Genomic DNA, 18,638 nt, shown 5'->3' on the forward strand with positions numbered 1-18,638 from the left:
GGAAAACGATGATTCGCTGTGGCGACCCCTGATGGGAAAAGCCGAAAGAGAAAGACGAAGAAGCGTTTCCTAAAGCTTCAGACCAACCAATCCAAAATCAAGGCATGGCGGCCCTGGAGTCAGAGGAAGTCCTCTGCCTCCCGGCCAGACTGTGGAGGAGCAGCGGCCAAAAACTCTCCCCGTTAGCCCAGGCTCTGATTTATTCACGTTTCTCTGTGCCGGATCATTTCTTCCATCTACTTTAACAAAGTGTTTACAAAATCTGCTTTTGTTGGCACAATCATTCTAATTTTCTCATTAGTGAGGTTTTAGTAGGTGCTGAGGGACTGGACTGCATTTTTCATCTTTTCAAATTAGCTTTCAGGGTTTAAATGTACAAAGTTCTGCCAGAAGAAAACAGGGAAGGAAACATATTTTTGTGCTTTATCTTTTTTTTTAAATAAAAAATAAACTATGTGCATCAAGACAAAGCAGCAGTGATGTTGTATAAGGCGTTTTCTGGTGTGAGTGGATTTTAGTTTTAAATGATGAGATAGTATGCCTAAAGGTAAGACGTGACCAGAAGAAATCTAAAGAAAGAAATGGAGGGAAAAAAGAGCAGTTTTCAAAAACACCTTTAGGAAAAAAAAAAAGATCTTGACCACAAAAGGATCTCTGTGCTTGAAGCTCAGAGACGACTTCTGGCCGGTGTAGGTACCAAAAGTATTCAGCCTGCAATAACTGTTCGGGGGACAAACTACATAGCTATGGGCGTCCAGATCTGCTACGGCTCTATATTGTCATTTCATGTTTAATTTTGTAACCTAAAGTTCTTTTCCCTCATAACTAATAATGCCATATTGAATTTTAAGGAGTGTCTGACATAATTGTTTGTTACACCAAATATATAACAGGGAGAGACATTTACAATATAAACTTAATTTTCCAACATGAGTAAATGAATGACTGTATGAAAAACAATATTTATTTATGGAGTGCAGCCTGGTTTAAGAAGCCCAATTGTCAGTTTCTTACAGTTATGATTGCAAAGATTATATTTCTTTTTTTTAAAACAGGTGGAAAGCAGTATTATACTAATTAAAAAAACAATTCATTTATGTCTTATTCAAGTTATTGAAACAAAAAAAACAAAGAATTAGCACTAAAATAAATGCTAAATGTCTCGAATCCAATTTTCTGCTCGTCTCTACAGATGATATGCTGATAGGGGAGTCCCTTTTTAACCCCCATTTGATATATAGAGGGAAATCTGGATGTACAAGTCATCCATGTTTCTCACAAAGAACGGTGTTAGCGTGTAAACTTGCAGACCAATCACTATCTTTAACGTCATCAGACCGACGTAAACACAAAGCACATAATGATGATGTCATCATTAGTCGCAGGACCCCGAACAGTTATTGCAGGCCGAATACTTTTGGTACCTACACCGGGACAGACCCACTGAGAGCACAAGTGGGATAAAAAGGAGAATGTTTTTTGGGTGTAACAACTGCCTCAAGTGAGACTTTAAAGGAAGAAAGGTTGGTTTGTGTTAGAAAAGACATGGAAACACATCCCCACACATCTAAAGACCGATAAACTGGAGCTCAGAGAAAACCCAGAAGCAGTTATTTTTATATTTTTCAAAGTTGTTTTTGAGGTTTTCCTTCTTTTCAAAGTTGGGAAGTAAATTTGGGCAAACAGATCCAAACAACAAATCGAATGTGTTTCTACTGAAGACAGCTTCGGCAAAACGCAACAACAACAACCAAAAAAAAAATGCTGTGAGGACTTTTGGTGCCAGAATAGCGACCTCAGTGGAGATCCATCAAGTTACTGCAAACTATTTGACAAGAGTCTAACCATGTGCAGCAGGGCTGCTCTGACATCTTTTTTCTGGGCTCAGATGAACTCAAACACTCCGTCAGCGGCAGCATTTGTCTCCGCCGGGAGGTTTTCTACACCACTTCCAGCTAACGGCTGCAAATGTTTATTATGTTTAGCTAATTTAACGGCAGAAAATTCATACGGAGCTCCGTTTCGCTCCAATTCTCTGCTCACAAGTGTCTTTTGTAACCTTTGAAAGCCAAACGGAGCCGTAATTTGAAGGTTTTAAAGGTCAGCTTTGAGATTTGGAGCTAAATGGGTACGATCTGCACGTTTGGATGCGACAAACACTTTTGGAAGGCTTTTTTTCCAACTTTTAGCAACAAAATTCTTTAAATAAAGAATTTTATTTAATAAAGAATTTTATTTAAAGAAATAAAGAATTATGTTGATCTGAAAAAAGGACCTTTTGCAGGTTTGAATTGACCCCTAAAGTCATCTTTTGATTTATTGTAACAGCGTTCTCAGGGGTCTTTTAATTATGATTAAGGGTCACATCATTAGTTAATTACAGGCAAATGATCGCGATATTTAAAAAAAATCCTATTTTTCTCAATCTTAATCTTTAACTATTGTCGAGTTCTCAAATATGCAAAACAAAGGTCCAACTGTTTGTTTGCATGAACTAAAAAGGCCTCTTCATCGTCTTCGTTCACCGCGTCGCTGCTGTGTTCGTTCTCATAAACGAATGGGGTTCGTGGACTAAAGAATGTCTACATGTATCGTGGTATTAATAAGAATCTAGGGGGTCAATATTCTCTGGATTTCTCAGAAAAGAGATGCTTCTTCGTTCTTTTGTTTTCTTTTCCTTAACTGTTTGAGATTCAAAATGTTGTTGGTGTGAAAATGTCTGCTTTATTGGGAAAACTTCATAAAGGCTTATTTTTTTGGCTGTAATTTGATCTTTTCCTGCACCACGATGTCATGAATTTAAAGGAACATCGCTCAAAATGAGGCGTTTTTGACAACAATTATTGGGTAAAGAAAGAGGACCTAGATTAATTAATTACAGAAAACGATTAATTCATCAGACAAAATAATTAATCGCATAACAGCACTAATTATGATGATGCCATTTTTAGCCAAAATAAAAAAACCTGTGGACGTAAATTCTGCAGAGCGGCAGGAGTTCAGCAGAAATTCACCTCAGAAGGCGGGACTTCTGGCACGGAGCAACCCCGCCCCTCTCTCATCACCCATCTGTTTTCAAGCTCTCCCGCTCCAAGCCGCTCACAATCCCAACATTAAAAATCGTGACCAATAGCGGAGCCATCCAGACGTACCGCTTAGATCCAGATTCCAGCTCAGACGAGGAAAACAAAGATGTATTTATCTGAATCAAAATGGGGCGGAGCAGGGAGCTTGTGGCCCCGCCCAGCATATTTTCTACATCACAAATATGATCTTTTCAGAACCAAAAAGAGATTCTGAAGTGCAGTTTTGATCCAAATTTTCTTCATCTGTGTCCTCCATCATCAGAGAAATGCAGACACGCTGTTAAGAGCAGCCCACCTTTCATCAGGGCGGGCCTCTAAGGCAGTTTTAGAGTCGAGAAAGGGTGAAGGCGACCCCGAACGCGGGGGCGGCGTTAGCCGTCCTGCTGGCGATGCTGTTGGGAGTAAATGGAACCTCGTTAAGGCCTGTTTTATGGAGAGGCCAGAGAGGAGCGCACAGCAAGACGAAATGAGCAGAAACAGCAATAAAAGAGCAGACGGGGGGTGTGTGTGTGTGTGGGGGGGTGCTCTCAGAGCCAAAGCCGCAGATAAAAATCTAACCACAGATCGAAGGCCAGCTCGCTCTCATTCGTAGCGGGACAGGGCAAGTGGCAGAGCCCCGCCCCCTTTCCCTGCCCCGTCCTCCTCTTTGGATTTACTGCCCCTAAATTGTTTGCCCTCTGCTTTTAACAGCCATCTCTAGATCATCAGCTCTTAAAATAAACACCGGGCTTGGATTACTTTCTCCATCACCATTCCACTGGAGCAGAACTCGCTCGCAGCGGGGGTGCGCCTCCCCTCCCCTCGACTCGACTCGCTTCGGCCTGTTTGGGCCGCTGGAGGAGAGCCTGTCATTAAAGCCGAGCAGCAGAAGAATGGAAACTCAAGTGGGGCTGCAAGGCAGGGTGGTCTGGGGCTAATAATATACCAATCAAAAGCTGCCACAGAGAGGGAGGATGAGAGATTTAAGAGACGTTCAAATACCAGAGAATAATTAGGAGATTCAGCACCTTTGAATGGCTTGCAGGTTTCTTTCTCCCAGTGGACGCATCATTTAAAAAGTCCAGGTTTTTTTGGATTTTTCCATGTTTGTGGTGACAGACTGCAGTCAAAGACCAATGAGAGGGCTGGGGGGGTGGGGTCTACCTCCCGTTTTTCTCCAGCTGGGTCGCATCAGCGCGCTCTGTACGCGGCTGCATTCAACCTCGGCTCTTCATCTCCAGGATTCAGGTGTGGGGAGGGGGCGGCCGGGCGGGGGCTCAGGTGCAGGCTGAATCCAGCGAGGACACTCATGTGTTGCTCTGCAGACTGCGTTTGTTGTCACTCCGCCTGCTACCGAGGCGCACATGGGCACATGCACGCACTTGAAAGCGTTCTTCTTCACGCTCTTCACCTCCGAGGACGGCGCCGCCAACAGGGACGCTGCTCTGATCTTCACACGCAAAAAAACGGCCTCATTCGCCATCAGCCGTGCCCCGTCTAATGCAAGACACTGTCTTCTCCAGATCCTGAGAACTTCCAATCCACCAAACCATGCTGATCAGAAGTTCCACTCGCAACGATTTGAGTTTTTCCTCCGCCTTAAAGTTGAACCATTCTGATTGATCTCTGCGCATCCGACCGGAGATGCAACTGCAGCCACGGAGTTCCAAAAGATGCGGAAGGGAAGATACCTGCGCCGTGTGTGGAAGGACAGAAAAGGCAGATCAAAGCGTCTGAAGATGCAGCTGGGAAGCACTCCTTCTCCACTTCCTTTGTTGGAGAAGTGGAGAACAAGAGGCTGTGTTGAATCGGAGCCAGGATCAGGCAACTGGATGAAAACATTCAGTCAGGACGCAAGGAAAACCTAAAAGACCCACTCTTTTAGGTTTTATTTTAGGACATATATTAAGAAAATTTAACTTAAACTTCCATTTCTGAGGATTTCTTTATTTCAAATTGTTATGAATTAGGAGCAGACGCAAGAATACAGTTTGAAAAACATCATATTTGAAGAAAATAGTCTGAGCTCAGGTTAGCAGAACAAGAAAAAAAGATATTTTTCTTTTAATGGTCAGCTACTTTTCTGTCAGATGCTCTGGCTTCAGTCTCAATACTAAACAATCTGCCCTGTTTCACTTCAAAATGAGGAAATCCGTTATGTTTATATATATATATATATATATATATATATATATATATATATATATATCTTGATCTTTTATGCCTTTGCCCTTTCGGGAAAACAGCAGTAAAGTCAAAGTCTGCTAGCTTTATGCTAATGTATAATGGAATTTCCCATAGGACGGCTAATGCTAACGGTTGTTCTATGTAAACATACTTTGCTGACTAAATGAACAGCTTTAAAGACGCCCAGGCAGGAATTTACTCTTTTAGGAAAAGTGTTTTAAGTAACCATTTGTGGTTTCCGTTTTTTGCTTCTGGAATAAAGTGTAATGCCGTATGAACCGTATCCGAATACTAAGAATCTCTTCAAAATAAATACAGATCATCGACGTATTTCTATACGAATATCTCAAAATGTGTAAATTTCAAATAAAATCGGAATCGTGAATCAAATCAATCCAGGCTTCGGTGAATCGATTCTGGAAATTACTGGTGATATCCAGCCCTACGACAGAGAGCGAGAAGTTAAGCTATGGTCCAATAAACACCCAAAGGTGCATCGTGTTTTAGATCGCAGCTTCATGGACGCCGTGACCTCGCCGTACGTGTCTGCTTTTTTCCTTGTGCCATCTTCTGGGGTCTAAATGACCCCACTCCCAACGTTAAAGTGCCTCCAAGGTACGTTAAAGTTGGGAGAGGGGTCATTTAGACCCCACTAGACAGCGCGCTGAACCTTTCTTCTTCAATGATTTGTGATCTTCAATGGTGTCCATGGATTACATGAAATCTTTCCACCTTTATCCCCCTTGGTCATGATAAGGAGAACACGTCAATGTAAGGATCGGGTCATCTGGACCCCACAAGATAGGACAAGGGTTACGCATCGACGAGGGTGCAGGGGAGGCCACAGACACAGTGCAAGTGGATTCCAGCAGCCCAATGCTCTCTGGCAGCTGCCACAGCGGAGCCAAAGCGCCGCAAAGGAAACGGCCCTACGCCCCAGTGGCCGACACCCCCTCTGGATGTCACCCAGGAAAGGTACGGCGAGACAGACACAAAGCAGAGTGGCCATGGCAACCCCATTCACGCTCCGTTCAGACAGAGGAACGCATCAAATGTGACGTGAAATGACGGTTTTACCCTCTTGAATCTCCTCCAGATTTCATCGCTCAGCAAGTAAAAACAGAATCCAAGCCGCCGATAGGAATTCAGACGAGGCTGGAATTCTAGCCGGGAGAGTTTCTCGCTGTCAGAGAATGTGACTGTCCAAAGTCAGGCTGTGAAATTGAGCCGGCCTTCCATCCAAAAGCAAACAGATGGAGGAAGGAGCTGCAGGTGAATCGCTGCCTCCTCCTCCTTTTTCTGAGCAGGAGCCCAGTCCTGGACCGGGTCCCGCCCTGAGAACCGTCTTCGCAGGAATGGGAGCTCAGATAAGTGACGGCATGTCAGAAACGGGACTTTCATCCCTGAGAGATTCATTCAAGCTGCAGCTTTACTGTCTGAAGCTGAGATGAGGGGAAATAAAGGAAGCACGGCCGCTTTTACACGGCAAGACCACAAAATCCAACCGTCCTCTGGCTCCGTTTCTATTTCAATATTTCCATTCAATACATTTAACTGACTAGTAACTTAACAGAAAGATGAAACGTCTTGATTTTGTTTTTGAAAAACCTCCTTTTTCAAGTTTTTTTCTTTTTACTTTACATGATATTTTTAAGCAGAAGCTTCAAGAAACAGACGCGCTTGATTTAGTGAAACTCTTCTAATCCTAATTCACATTGAATTTTTTTGGACAAATGTATCTTTAAATGTTTCATTTTCAGATAATGACGCAGAGCTCAAAGCAGATTTTTTTGGGGGGTAAATAATAAAAACAAACTTTAAAGACATAAAACGTTTTTGAGCAATAAATGCCTATTTTATTTCAAACTATCAGAGCAAAATACCTCAATCTGAGTATTTACAGCTGATTGAAAGCCTGCAGAAAAATCACAATTTATGTTAAAAAACCTCACCAAGAATAACTCTGCTAGCTCTATGGGCAGATTTAATGCAAATTAGTGCACTTTAATCTCATGTTTTATCCATAACTATGTAAGCAATAATTCCCTTTCAGTTATAAATCATTAAAGGACGAAGAGGAAGGCTGTTGCTTTTGCCTCAAAGGGCATTAACCCGTTAATACTATGGTCACTTACAAAAGACAGAAATATTCAAGTATTGATCTTAACCCTTGCTATTTTTTAGGTTGAAAACTTTATTTTATGTATATATAAAAAAACAGACTATTTTATAATGGGTTGTCATGGTAACGGCCACAGAGCCTGGAAGTGGTAAACATTTTTGACGTGATGCAAAGCATCCTTTCAGTGGTAAGGTCGCCTGTTTCTGCCTGGTTTTGTCGAAATGTTTGGATTCCTCCAGAGCTTGAAAAAATGAATGAAAAAATGAATGAATGAATGAATTAGTTGCAGCTTATAGTTCCTATAGTTACTTCTAGAGGAGAACCCCCCCCCCCCCCCGTCTTGTGCATCTGCAACATTTTCTGCGGCGTCTTCTCTTCCACCGACTGGAAATTCCTCCTCATCTCCCATCTGAGCGCCACATTTGCAGCTCAGCTGCTCCGAGACGTGGCAAGTTTATTTATTTACCCGCTTTCTGTTAATTAGAGCATTTGCACCGTCAATTCGGAAGTGGTCGCATTAGCGCCTCGTTTACACCCACAACCCCCCCCCCCAGTCAACTGGATGCCTCCTCCCCGGATGCGGAGGGAGAAGGAGCGCCGCGTTTCAACGGATGATAATGAAGAAAGAAAGAAAAAATCCGACGCCCAGGTGCACTCCCAGAGAAAAAAAAAAAAAAGTTGGAAGCTGCCAGCATCTCTGAACTCAGTGACTTTGCTGCGTCTAAACGGAAAAGTTAAGCGGACGGAATGAAGAGCCGATTAGGCTAACTGGAGATGAAGCCAGTCGGAGGCTGGGAGCGGGACCCCCACCTCTGCAGCCCCGTGTATTCACTCTGTTATTTTAAGGGGACAAAGGGGGGGCCCTTGAGGCCATGGGTGACCCATGAAAGGAAGAAAGGAGCCCTGCTCCTGGTCGGGGCTGAATGGGGGCCTTTCACACTTAGAGAGGTCTGTTTACTCTCCCTAAATAATGGCTCTAATTTTCTGATCATTATTGAGTCATCCCCCCCCCCCCCCCCCACACACACACACACGCTTGCTCCCATCACTCACAGCATCGTTTTGAGAGGGGGTCCGTTGACCTTTAGTCCCCCCAGGCCCGATTCCTCCTCAGCCAGCCGGGAACAAGACAGTCCAGTATTTTTAGGGCAGAGGGGAATTGTGGGTATTTTTTTTTTTTTTGTCTTTTCCACATGTGGAATTGTTCTGTGCTCTGATTGGACGAAAAGCGCGCGGCGTCCTCCATTTTGTTTTGGACCCCAGTTTCAACTAAACAGTTTGAAATAACTGACATTTTAAAAAAACAAACAGGAACAGGGTTTTATTCGGCGGCGGAACGGCGTTGGGCTGACGCGCGGAGCGAGACGCGCGGACGTACGGCTGCAAAATGTTAAAATGAGGGAAAAGGGGATGAGAAGGAGAAGTTGGCAGCGACTGTGTGTGGATTTGAAAAGCTGGCACCTTTCAAACGGAGCGGCGGGTTCGGGTGCCAAACGCTGCCAACCAGCCCCACCAGCCTGAACGAGCGCCCCCCCCCCCCCCCCCCCCCCCCCTCCGCCTTTGTTTCCAGCGTGATATTCGGCATTATTTTCACTCCATGCTTTTCTTTTCCATTTTTTTTTATCGGCGCTCCGTACCGTCTGAGCAGCTAGAGATGACATGAATGTGGATGCAGAGACAAAAGGAAATTCAAACACGCTCTTTTTATTTGGGGGGGGGGTCTTTTTGGATAAAAATCTGGTGTTTTTTGGGAATTTCAGACCAGTTTTCCTCACGGAAAGAGCCGACGCCGATTACAGGGCCCGCTCTGCTCCAGCGGTCCGATCGGGAAACAGCCCCTCGCCAAGCAGCCCCCTCCTGCACCGGGACGCGTATGTTTTCAGAGCTGGCGCCGGCACAGAGCGAGCCGAGGAGCCGTCCTCACCGACACCACGTCAACTTTCACTGCGAGTAAAACCGAGTGGAAACAATCTTCCAGGAATGACAGAAAAGCCATTCCAGAGCCAGGAGGAGTCTTTCTTTTTGCTCCGTTCTCTGATTTCATTTCTTAAGAAAATACATTTGCTGAACGATAATTAAAAAAGTGGACTAAATTGAGCATTTCTGTATGGATCCTAATTACTCCAGTAATTAAAAGTCACATACAGTGAAATTAGACAATAAAGCTGCAGCACTTTTTCAGAATTCAATCACTTTCTGCTCCTTTTGGGCTTTTTATCTGCAGCATTATTCACTAAACTGGATAATTACAGTGAATTTAAAGCAGGCTGGAACCGAACCAGGAAGCTCGGCAGCTGCATGGATGGAGGGTGAGGAAAGTTTGGAGTGGAAGTGGTCGGACACGGGGGGGGTCAAAGGACGCCAGTGGAGATGTCCGTGAAAATCCTATTACCTGCAGATCAACGTTTTAATTAACTCTCCCCTTTCCAATGAAGGTAGAGATGTTGGATCCGCTTCTCCAAAGCTTTCAATCTCCAAACAATCTGCAAACCACCAGATCTGCAAGTGTCTGCTAAAACAACACTAAAAAAAAACAAATCCAGCTCTGTCCCTTTCGCTTTCTTCCCCGTTATATAACCGCCCATCTGATAACGTTCCCCCTTTGAAGCTCAGGATATTGGACAAAGCAGATAAGATGTGTTTGATGGATTAGCGTGGCGTGAAGGCTGCCGCTCTGTTTCCAATTCCTCCCTTTGTTTGTCCCTTTTTAAAAGGCATTCTTTGGGTCATTTGTGATGCCGAGACAAAGACGCTCCGAGGACAGAGTGAGCACCTCGGAGCCAGCAGAGGCGCTGGACGCGGCGTGGACATGCGGCGGCGTTTGGCGCGTTGGCTCGTCGGCCCGTCTCCAGCACCGACACGGCGCACGGCGAGGCTCTCTGAGGCGTCTCTCTCTCTCTCACATCGGGAGGAGTAATGAGAGCCGTATGAGGCGGCCCGCGCTCCAAACATGACTAATGCCGGAGCGTCGGGGCTTTGGAAAGCATGACTCCAGCCGGGGTCTCGGATGAGATCAGACCCACCCGCCTCTGCGCCGTGACTCCTGCACATGCCAGAGCCGTGACAGCCTCCAGCAGAACCAGCAAAGGATTCTGGGTAGACGGAATCCACCGGAGATGAGGATGAAAGCTGCTTTTGGGGGTCTGCAGACAAACGTGGGGGTCACATACTGTACGGGGAGGGCTGTGCGTGTGGGGGGGGGGGGTCTATCTCTTGAAAGCAGAGCCGAACGAAACCTCGGCTGCTTCCTGAGAATGTGGAGCTAAGAATAAAACGGCCCCTCCATAAACTCTGCTTCACCTCAGCCTCCCTCCTGGGAAAAAAAAAAAAAGTTTTTTATTTCAAATCAGTTCCCCATTCGCCTCACCGACGACAGCCGAGTGTCCCGGGGGGGGCAAGATCTGAAATATTTGGGCTTTTCGAGGCAGAAAGATGAGTTTCTGCAAAGCTCCAAAGCACAAATGCATCCCTTTAGAGCTGAATCAGAACCGAGGTCCAGGTCTGGACGGGGGAAGATCTGAGAAATGTGTCACAGAAGAGGATGAAGGCCGTGACATCCCAGTGATGAAGAACCAATCAATACGGAGGAGAAATTGACCGATTTTTGTATAAATTACTGATCATTCGTCCACACTTCATGGAAAGTGTCAAACATGTTGATGCTTTAGGATCAGATTGTTTCCTCCCATCATTTCTCCTTCACAGGAAATGTGCGGCACCTAAAAAATCCTGAGCAGGGTCAGCTGGGGTGTTTGCCCGTGTGTGCGTGCCTGTGTGTGTGTGCACGTGTGTGGCAGTCGGGTCGCAGACAGACAGGTCGCTGCAGACCGCCACGCACACACGCACGCCGCACTGCTTCCTGACAGGCTGGCATAGACGGGGGATTACGGACATATGACAGAAGTGGCTCTCGGCGTGCGCGCGCAGATAAACAGGTCTGCAGATGCTTTTGTTTACCGACGGCGCCACGGAACACGCGCCTTTGGATTTACACAAATTTGCACACAAATGCTTGAGCAAATGCTCAAATGCGCAGGCGTCTCTCGGCAAACACAGGTTTTAAGCCGGACTGTCAAACTGTCAGTATGTCTTTGAAGCGGGCGGAAACGTGCGAGGGGCGGGCTTTTTTCACGCCGCCCGTCCTTTGAAACGCTGCCTCCCATCTGTGAGTGAGTGTGTGTGTCCCTGGCGGGCGTACCTGGCGTATGGACGAAGTAGGCAAGGTAGAGATCCAGCTCTTTGACCGTCACCCCGATGTGATGCGGCTGCACGCACAGGCCGTGGTTCGAGCACTGGGGCGACTTGACCAGCCGCTCGCCGTCCGTGCTCTCCAAGGGGCTGCCCTTAAACAGGATGACCATCACCAGGTCCAGCCGCCACACCTTGTCCGCCTGGCGGAGGCAGTCGATGCGGCGGATCTTGCCCTTCTGGTCGGGGTTGGACAGCACGCAGCAGGGGGACTTCTTGCCCGTGATGGTGAGCACAAAGTCCTCGCGGAACTCGGGCCGGATGTCCTTGCGGAGCTTGGCCAGCAGGCGCGAGGCCCACTTCTGCTTGATCTCTGGCTTCTCTCCCAGCAGCTCGTCCTTCACGGCGCGCTCCTCGTCCTTCGTCATCCTCCTCTCGTGCTTCTTGAAGTACTTGCGCTTGCGGGCCTGCAGGTTGAACCAGGTGTAGGAGAAGGCACGCACATGGGGGAGGAGGGCCTCAATGAAGGGGTGAAATTCATCCTGAGGAGGAAACAGCAGGAAAAAAGGCTTTTCATTGGAATTCTGTGGGACCAAATGCTGAATAAATCACTTTTTTTGGCAAATCAATATGAAATTATTGAATATCTTGAAACAAAAATACAGTAAATAAATGAAATATTTGGTTATTTTTGGTTTAAACATATAAACATGCAGCCAAAAAGGAAAAAAATAACATTTAAAATAGTCAATAATCACATAAAAGTAAATACAAATTCACAAAAAATAATAATAATAGAACTAAGTCAAGTTGCGCTCCCGCTGATCTACAAAAAAAAAAATACCACAAGTGATCCGAACCGGGCCGGGATACCTTCACTACATATCTCTGGGCGACAAAACCCAGATCTCGCCACAGCGCTCCCGTGCCAGGGTTGCCACACATCGGTCTCTCAGCCCCGCCAAGCTTTGCCGCCACAAGACCACTGCTGAAATGCGCCGCTAAGAGATCAGCCATACCATTTCCTATCTGTGCGCCACCGTGGCGCGCGGGAGCTCCAACCAGACTCACATTTCCACAACACACTGACGGCCAGTAGCGGTTTTAGGCACGGGCCATACGGGCGATCGCCCGGGGCGGAAAAATGACGGAGGGGCGGCGTCAGCGGCTCAGCTCTTGTAAAATACTTTATGCACCACTATTGGTTTACTTATATCACAGAGTTTGTAACAGCCTGAAACCTGGCTGCGCCCCCGCCCCGCAGCTGCGCTCCCTCCTGTCTTTGAGAAGTAGACGCAAATGTGTGTGGGAAGGAGAAGGGAGGGGGCGCGGGGTGAAGAAGGAGAAGGGAGGGGGCGCGGGGTGAAGGGTGCAGCCTGAGAGGTGAGCACGGAGCGCAAAACGCATGCGCAAACCTGGCTGGATCTTCTTCCAGGGGGGCAACGGTCGCGGGCCGCGGCTCAGTGCTTGATGAAAAAATAAAAATTGCGCCGCCATGTAGCGAATTGGCGCCCCTGGGTGCAGCTGCACGCGCTCCTGCTGGAAATGTTTGACGAACGGGGGGCTGCGGGTATAAAAAAATCATGCTTTTTTGGTTATTTTTGTATGAAATGCCCAAATACAAAATGGGAAAACAAAAACAATTCTTCACTTAGATGACAGTTGGTTTAGTCGACAGACTTGATACCTATGTCAGGACATTTATGCTAAATGCAAAAGCATCTGAAATATGGAGAAAAAAGGTCAAAGCTGGTGCCCAATTAGGAAAGAAAAGAGAAGAAGAGGAGAAAAGAGACAAAGAAAAGGGTAATATAGCATAGCTAGATGCACGTTTTTTAAATTCGAATGCTATCTGCCCTACAACAACAACGTTGCAGATGAAAAATCTCTTGTTTGGTCTATCATGAGCAAAACTGAAGGAGGCCCAAATATTGCAAATAACGTCATTTTTAAGATATTTATTCTTAAATGTTTGCTCTGCCTTAACTTGTAACATTAGTTATGATTCGTGTGTCTGTCTGCTGTAACACAAAGTTTTTGTTGTGTTTCATTGTTGTATATTAGTTCATAATGTTAAATAAGCTGTGATGGTAGCATGCTGCTGCTGCTGCTGCTGCTGCTGCTGCTGCTGCTGCTGCTGCTGCTGCTGCTGCTGCTGCTGCTGCTGCTGCTGCTGCTGCTGCTGCTGCTGCTGCTGTTGTTAGCTTTTCAAAACTCCAGTTGATCAAGTCATACCTGAGATCACCAATGTCTCAGGAGCAACTCACTAACCTGCTGTTGTTAGTATCAATCATTCAGGGGGGGAGCAGATTTCATATGATGACGTTATTGACAAGCTTGCATCAGGAAGGCCACAAAGGTTAGGTTTTAGTTAGTGTTTTCTGTTCTTAGTGCTGCAGTTACATTTATTCTAGTGTATTATTAGTGTGATTTGTAGTTTATATTTATTTCAGATTATTTGTGTTTGATTAAATATTTCCTAACTGTATTTTCAGTTACAATAAATGGACAAAGTGGCTCGATTGGGGGGGGGGGGGGGGGGGGGGGGGGGCGCCAGAGGAGGGTCTCGCCCGGGGAGTAATTCAGGGTAGAACCGCCACTGCTGACGGCAGGCACAAATCACCACAGACAAGCACACTGCAAGAGGAAGACAGACGGCCTGGTAGTTACCATTTTGCACTCTCATCATAAATTTGGCACAGCGTTTAAAGAAGTGGGAAAAAAAATTCTCCTGCACCAGTTTTTTTTTTCTTCCTCGCGCGCTCCCCGATGTAAAGCAAATGCTGGTTTGGCACAGAGTGGAGATGAAAAAAAAATTGGATAGGATGAGTGAGAGCAGGAAAAATAATTAGCAGAACTCGCTAAAAATTACGCAGAGCCAAAGTTTTTTTTCTCTTTTATCTTATTTTGGATTAAGCCATAGGTTGTAAAAAAATTGTAAAAAAAATGGAATAAAATGTAATTATGTCAGAAAAAAAGTTCAATATTGTTGGCAAAATGCACCTAAAAAATCCTTTGCGCCTTGCAAAAAAAAATGTTTGATTCTTGCAAGGGGAAAAAAAATCCTTGGCAAAATGTAATTAGTGGTGGTGTGTGTTCTGATCCCCGGGCCTGGCGCAAGACTCACACACACACACTCACACTCTCTCTCCCTTACACACACACAGATGGGGGGCCAGGGAGAGCAGAGCGCAAAAAAGGAAAAAAAAATCGAGCCGAATCAATGTTGGACGCGCGCACAGGACCGCTGGCAAAGCCGACTGCCGCGGCTCTTCCCCCCCTTTTTCTCTCCAACTCTCCCTCTCTTTCTTCCTCTTCCTGCGTGTCGCTGGCCGTCTCTCGTCCTCTCCGCGCTCTTTCCCCCAACCATCGCTTGAGCCTCTGCCAGCAGCGGGGTAGGCCCACCTATTTGGCAGCGAGACGCGCGCAGCCCAGCCAATGCGTTCGCTTCAAGAGCTGAAAGGGAGGGAGGAAGAGAAAGAGGGAAGGAGAGAGAGAGATGGACGGGTGGAGGGGTGGAGAAGCAGGTGGGGTTGGAGGAGAGCGCGCACCCTCGTCTGACGCGCTGCAATTTGCCAAATCGACAAGTTTCCACCCTGACATGGAGTCAAAGTTCAGAGGGATTGGGGGGGGCAAGTCTTCTGCACCCGAGTACCCCCCCACCCCCCGGTCCTCTAATGCCACCTTGGCAGAGGATGGCAAAGTGACGCGCAGCTCCAGGGTCCCTCCAGACCCCGCCGCCACCCCGCAGCTGCTCGTGGGCTCACCGCGGCAGACAAAGAGGAAGATCCGAACCCAGGCAGCCCCTCTGTCGTTGCGCACACGCGCGTGAATGACGTGGGGGAAGGGGGGGGGGGAAATGAAAGGGAGCCGCGTGACGCCGCACTTCAACAAGCCCCAGATGCAATTTTATGAAATGTAAAAAACAAATAAAAACCTAAAATGTCTCAACAGCGTGCATAAGTCACAAATAATAACTTTCTGTTTTGGAAAAAAAATAACTCCTTTGAAGTTTTTCCACAGATTCTTATTATTTATTGGCGCAATAATCAAATCCCGCAGTTCATAAATGTCTCCTGTTTGCTCTAAAACATTAATTTGAGCAAAAATGTGTCAAAGTGTCAGAGACATCCGTGCGCTTCAGCCAGAGCTGGGCGCGCGCGGGGGGCAGGCTCCGCGGCTGCCGAGGCGCGCGTTTGCGTGCGTGGACCCGCACCTGCAGAAACTCAGTGCAGAGCAGGAGACGGTAACTGGCACTTGAATGTGATTCCGCGCGTCTGCGCCTTTCAAAGTGAATTAAAGCTGCGCGCAGTGACCCTGCCAAAATGCAAATACGCCGCCATTCAGATGTCAGTAGAATTCGACTGCGAGGAGGTTTCAGTCATTTTCCTTAGCCATGCTGTTTGCCATCCACAAATAAAAAAACAAAACAAAAAAAGTCACATTTATTTCCCAGGAATAACCGCCGTCACGCAAAGAGCCAAGTCTGGATGGAACGAGGCGCTCTGCTGCGCCGGTTTACGCACGAATGGAACGTGTGTAGGCTACACGCTTATTTGGGTTATCGAAGAGCCTAGGAGATAATCACCTTACCTGGAAATTCAATTAAAGGCCAAATGGCCTTCAGCTTCAATTGAAGTTTATTATCAATAACCCGCAAAGAGCTTCCCGCCTCCTTTTTTTCATCCATCCAGAAACAGTTTATTAAAGATATCAAAAAATTCAAAAACAATCCCACTGCGAGTTTTTTCCCACTAATAGACGGATATTCGCGCAATTAAAGTCATGGATTCTTTTCAAACCATGTCTGGCTTCTGCTCCAAAAACAGAGGAACGCACCGAGGAGGCCCGCGTCACGAGGAGCGGGAAGGCAATTAAAAATGAACCCTCACTGCCGCCGCTCCTTCCACTCCTCTCTCAGGGCACTTGAAATATCAAAGATGAGAAAAGGAGGGGATGAACTCTGCCAGCAGAATTTAAAAAAAAGGGGGGGGGGGCATAAAATAATCACGGTAGATGCGGTTTCCCGGCCCGCAGGCCCCGCACAAAAACTCACCAGCTGTCCGTGGTTTTTGGGTGGGAAAAAAGCGCCACAACCTTCAATCTGCGCGAAACAGGCCACGCGGGCTGAAACAGCTCAAGTATTTTTACAAACATAAAAATAAAATGAGGAAAAATGTTTGATTCTGTGATTCTCTGACAAACGCGGAGGTTCTGCCAACTTCAGATGAAAACTCCTTCAGGCCGTTAAAAAAACGCCGTTTGGAACTTCAAGCCTGTTCAACTGCAGAATCCACTGAAGGCACAACTTCAACACATTCAAATGCATTTTTATGGCTAAAAAGTCATCAAAACAAAAAAAATATATCATATTTTTCAGAATTCTTACTAGTATTGTTGTTGTAAAATGTCACATTATTCCAATATTTTATTAATGAAAAATGCATTCTAACGTTTAGAAATTAAAAATGTAGTTGAATTCTTAAACAAAAGTAGGTATGGATGTGTCTAATTCCTGGAATCATCCGCCTCGTCTAATTGTCGGTCCTCTTGAAATGCAGTATTGAGGTTAAAGTCCACGACTTCAAGCCAAACAATCAAAATTCTGGCAAAAAACCTCATCTTGCTCCCTTAAACCCCCACTCTGGATGTTCTGAGATGCTGTAGTGATTCATCAATGAGCACGCCATCGTTCTGGTAAAAGCAAAAATAACACCATAGTGGCAAAAAGAAACTTTCTGCCTCGGTGACCCGGCAGCCGGCCTCTCCGTCCTGTGGCACCTGACCTCCCTGCATCTCATTAGGCCAATTAAATCAATGGTCCACGTAACCCGAGGGCCTCCCAGCTGCCAGGGCCCCGTCATTAGTGCAGCTCTGAGCTGGTGGGGCGTCCCCGACCCCACACCGAGCCCTCACACCGACCGCCGCCGCCGCCGCCACAGACCGCTGACAGACGGCCAAGGTGGGAGGTCAGAAGGGCCCAGAGGTGATGCTGCAAACCTTTCTGGTGGGGGCGGAGCCTCAGAAAGTTTGAAACTTTTCCACATTCATCCAAACCAGACTCTTTCCGCCTTTAGCCCAAAGCGAGCACGGCCAAGCCCCCATCAATCAGAGTTCTGGCCACTCTGGCTGTGATTTTGGTTCGTTACTGCGTGAAAAACAAACCCTACTGCTTCTATCAAACATGCTGGTCTCTAACCTTCAGGTGTGTTGCCCCAAGAAGCAAAAACACAGGATCCAGCGGAAGCGGCTGTGGTTCCAGGCAAACCTGGAAAGAGTTCTGAAGGAACGGCAAAACTGTTTGGAGTCGATGAAGAAGATTTACTCCACAAATGAAACGCCAATCATCCAGGAAGTGGCTGCGTCTCAGATTCTCTCCAAAAGGTTAGACAGCAGCAATATGAGGGGCTGCAGCGAAAACGCTTCACCTAAGATCCTATAAAATCTCCGGTCAGCACGCCTGACAACACGCGGGTTTGATTCCAGACCGGGCAGGAACTGAGAGTAGTATTCCTGAAGATCAGATGTTGGCAGAGGTTTAGCGGGCATCTGTGTGGACTTGGGTTGTGTGCAAATTCCTTCCCTATTCCCTAAATAGTATATCCCTTGTGCTATCTTGTGGGGTCCAGATGACCCCACTCCCAACGTTAAGGCACATTAACGTTGGGAGTGGGGTCATCTGGACCCCACAAGACAGTGAGCTGAAAATTTTTTCTTCAATTACTTCTGGTGACAGAAGCGTTTTATTTTCAGTTTATAAACTTAAAATCCGACATGATTCTAGGGCAACATATATACATGTACATTGTGCCTGAGTTTTGTTTTTACTACACTTTACAATATACAGTAAATTGGTGAATTTCCATAGTAGATCGCGAGTATCTGGGTACTCAGATACTTGTTACAGTCCGATTGAATTGACACTTGATTATCTTGATCATCACCTGCACCGTTCAGTACCAGCGTTTCTCTCTGAGTCCCACTGGATGACGTTTTGGCTCAAGACGTCCTGGATTGATTTTAGGTCAGTGAATCGGATCATCAAGCATAAATTATGAAATGAACAGAATCGTTGT

The 18,638-nt window shown here is 46.4% G+C and overlaps 1 protein-coding gene across 47 annotated transcripts in view; it reads right to left on the reverse strand.

Moving 5' to 3' along the window:
• nfixb (nuclear factor I/Xb) overlaps positions 1 to 18,638 on the reverse strand; it is a 179,126-nt gene that overhangs the window by 110,629 nt on the left and 49,859 nt on the right. For 25 of the 47 annotated variants that reach the window (XM_078951146.1, XM_078951169.1, XM_078951153.1 and 22 more), the window contains one exon: positions 11,573 to 12,104. In XM_078951146.1, the coding sequence (XP_078807272.1) occupies positions 11,573 to 12,104 (532 nt within the window). Of the gene's footprint in view, positions 1 to 11,572; positions 12,105 to 12,435; positions 12,580 to 14,232; positions 16,543 to 18,638 lie in introns of those variants that run through there. The other 22 variants (XM_078951163.1, XM_078951173.1, XM_078951149.1 and 19 more) reach the window with 2 other exon arrangements.

Source organism: Oryzias latipes, chromosome 8 (genome assembly GCF_053564925.1).
Source record: "Oryzias latipes strain Hd-rR chromosome 8, Olatipes_Hd-rR_3.1".
NCBI classification, from domain to species: domain Eukaryota; kingdom Metazoa; phylum Chordata; class Actinopteri; order Beloniformes; family Adrianichthyidae; genus Oryzias; species Oryzias latipes.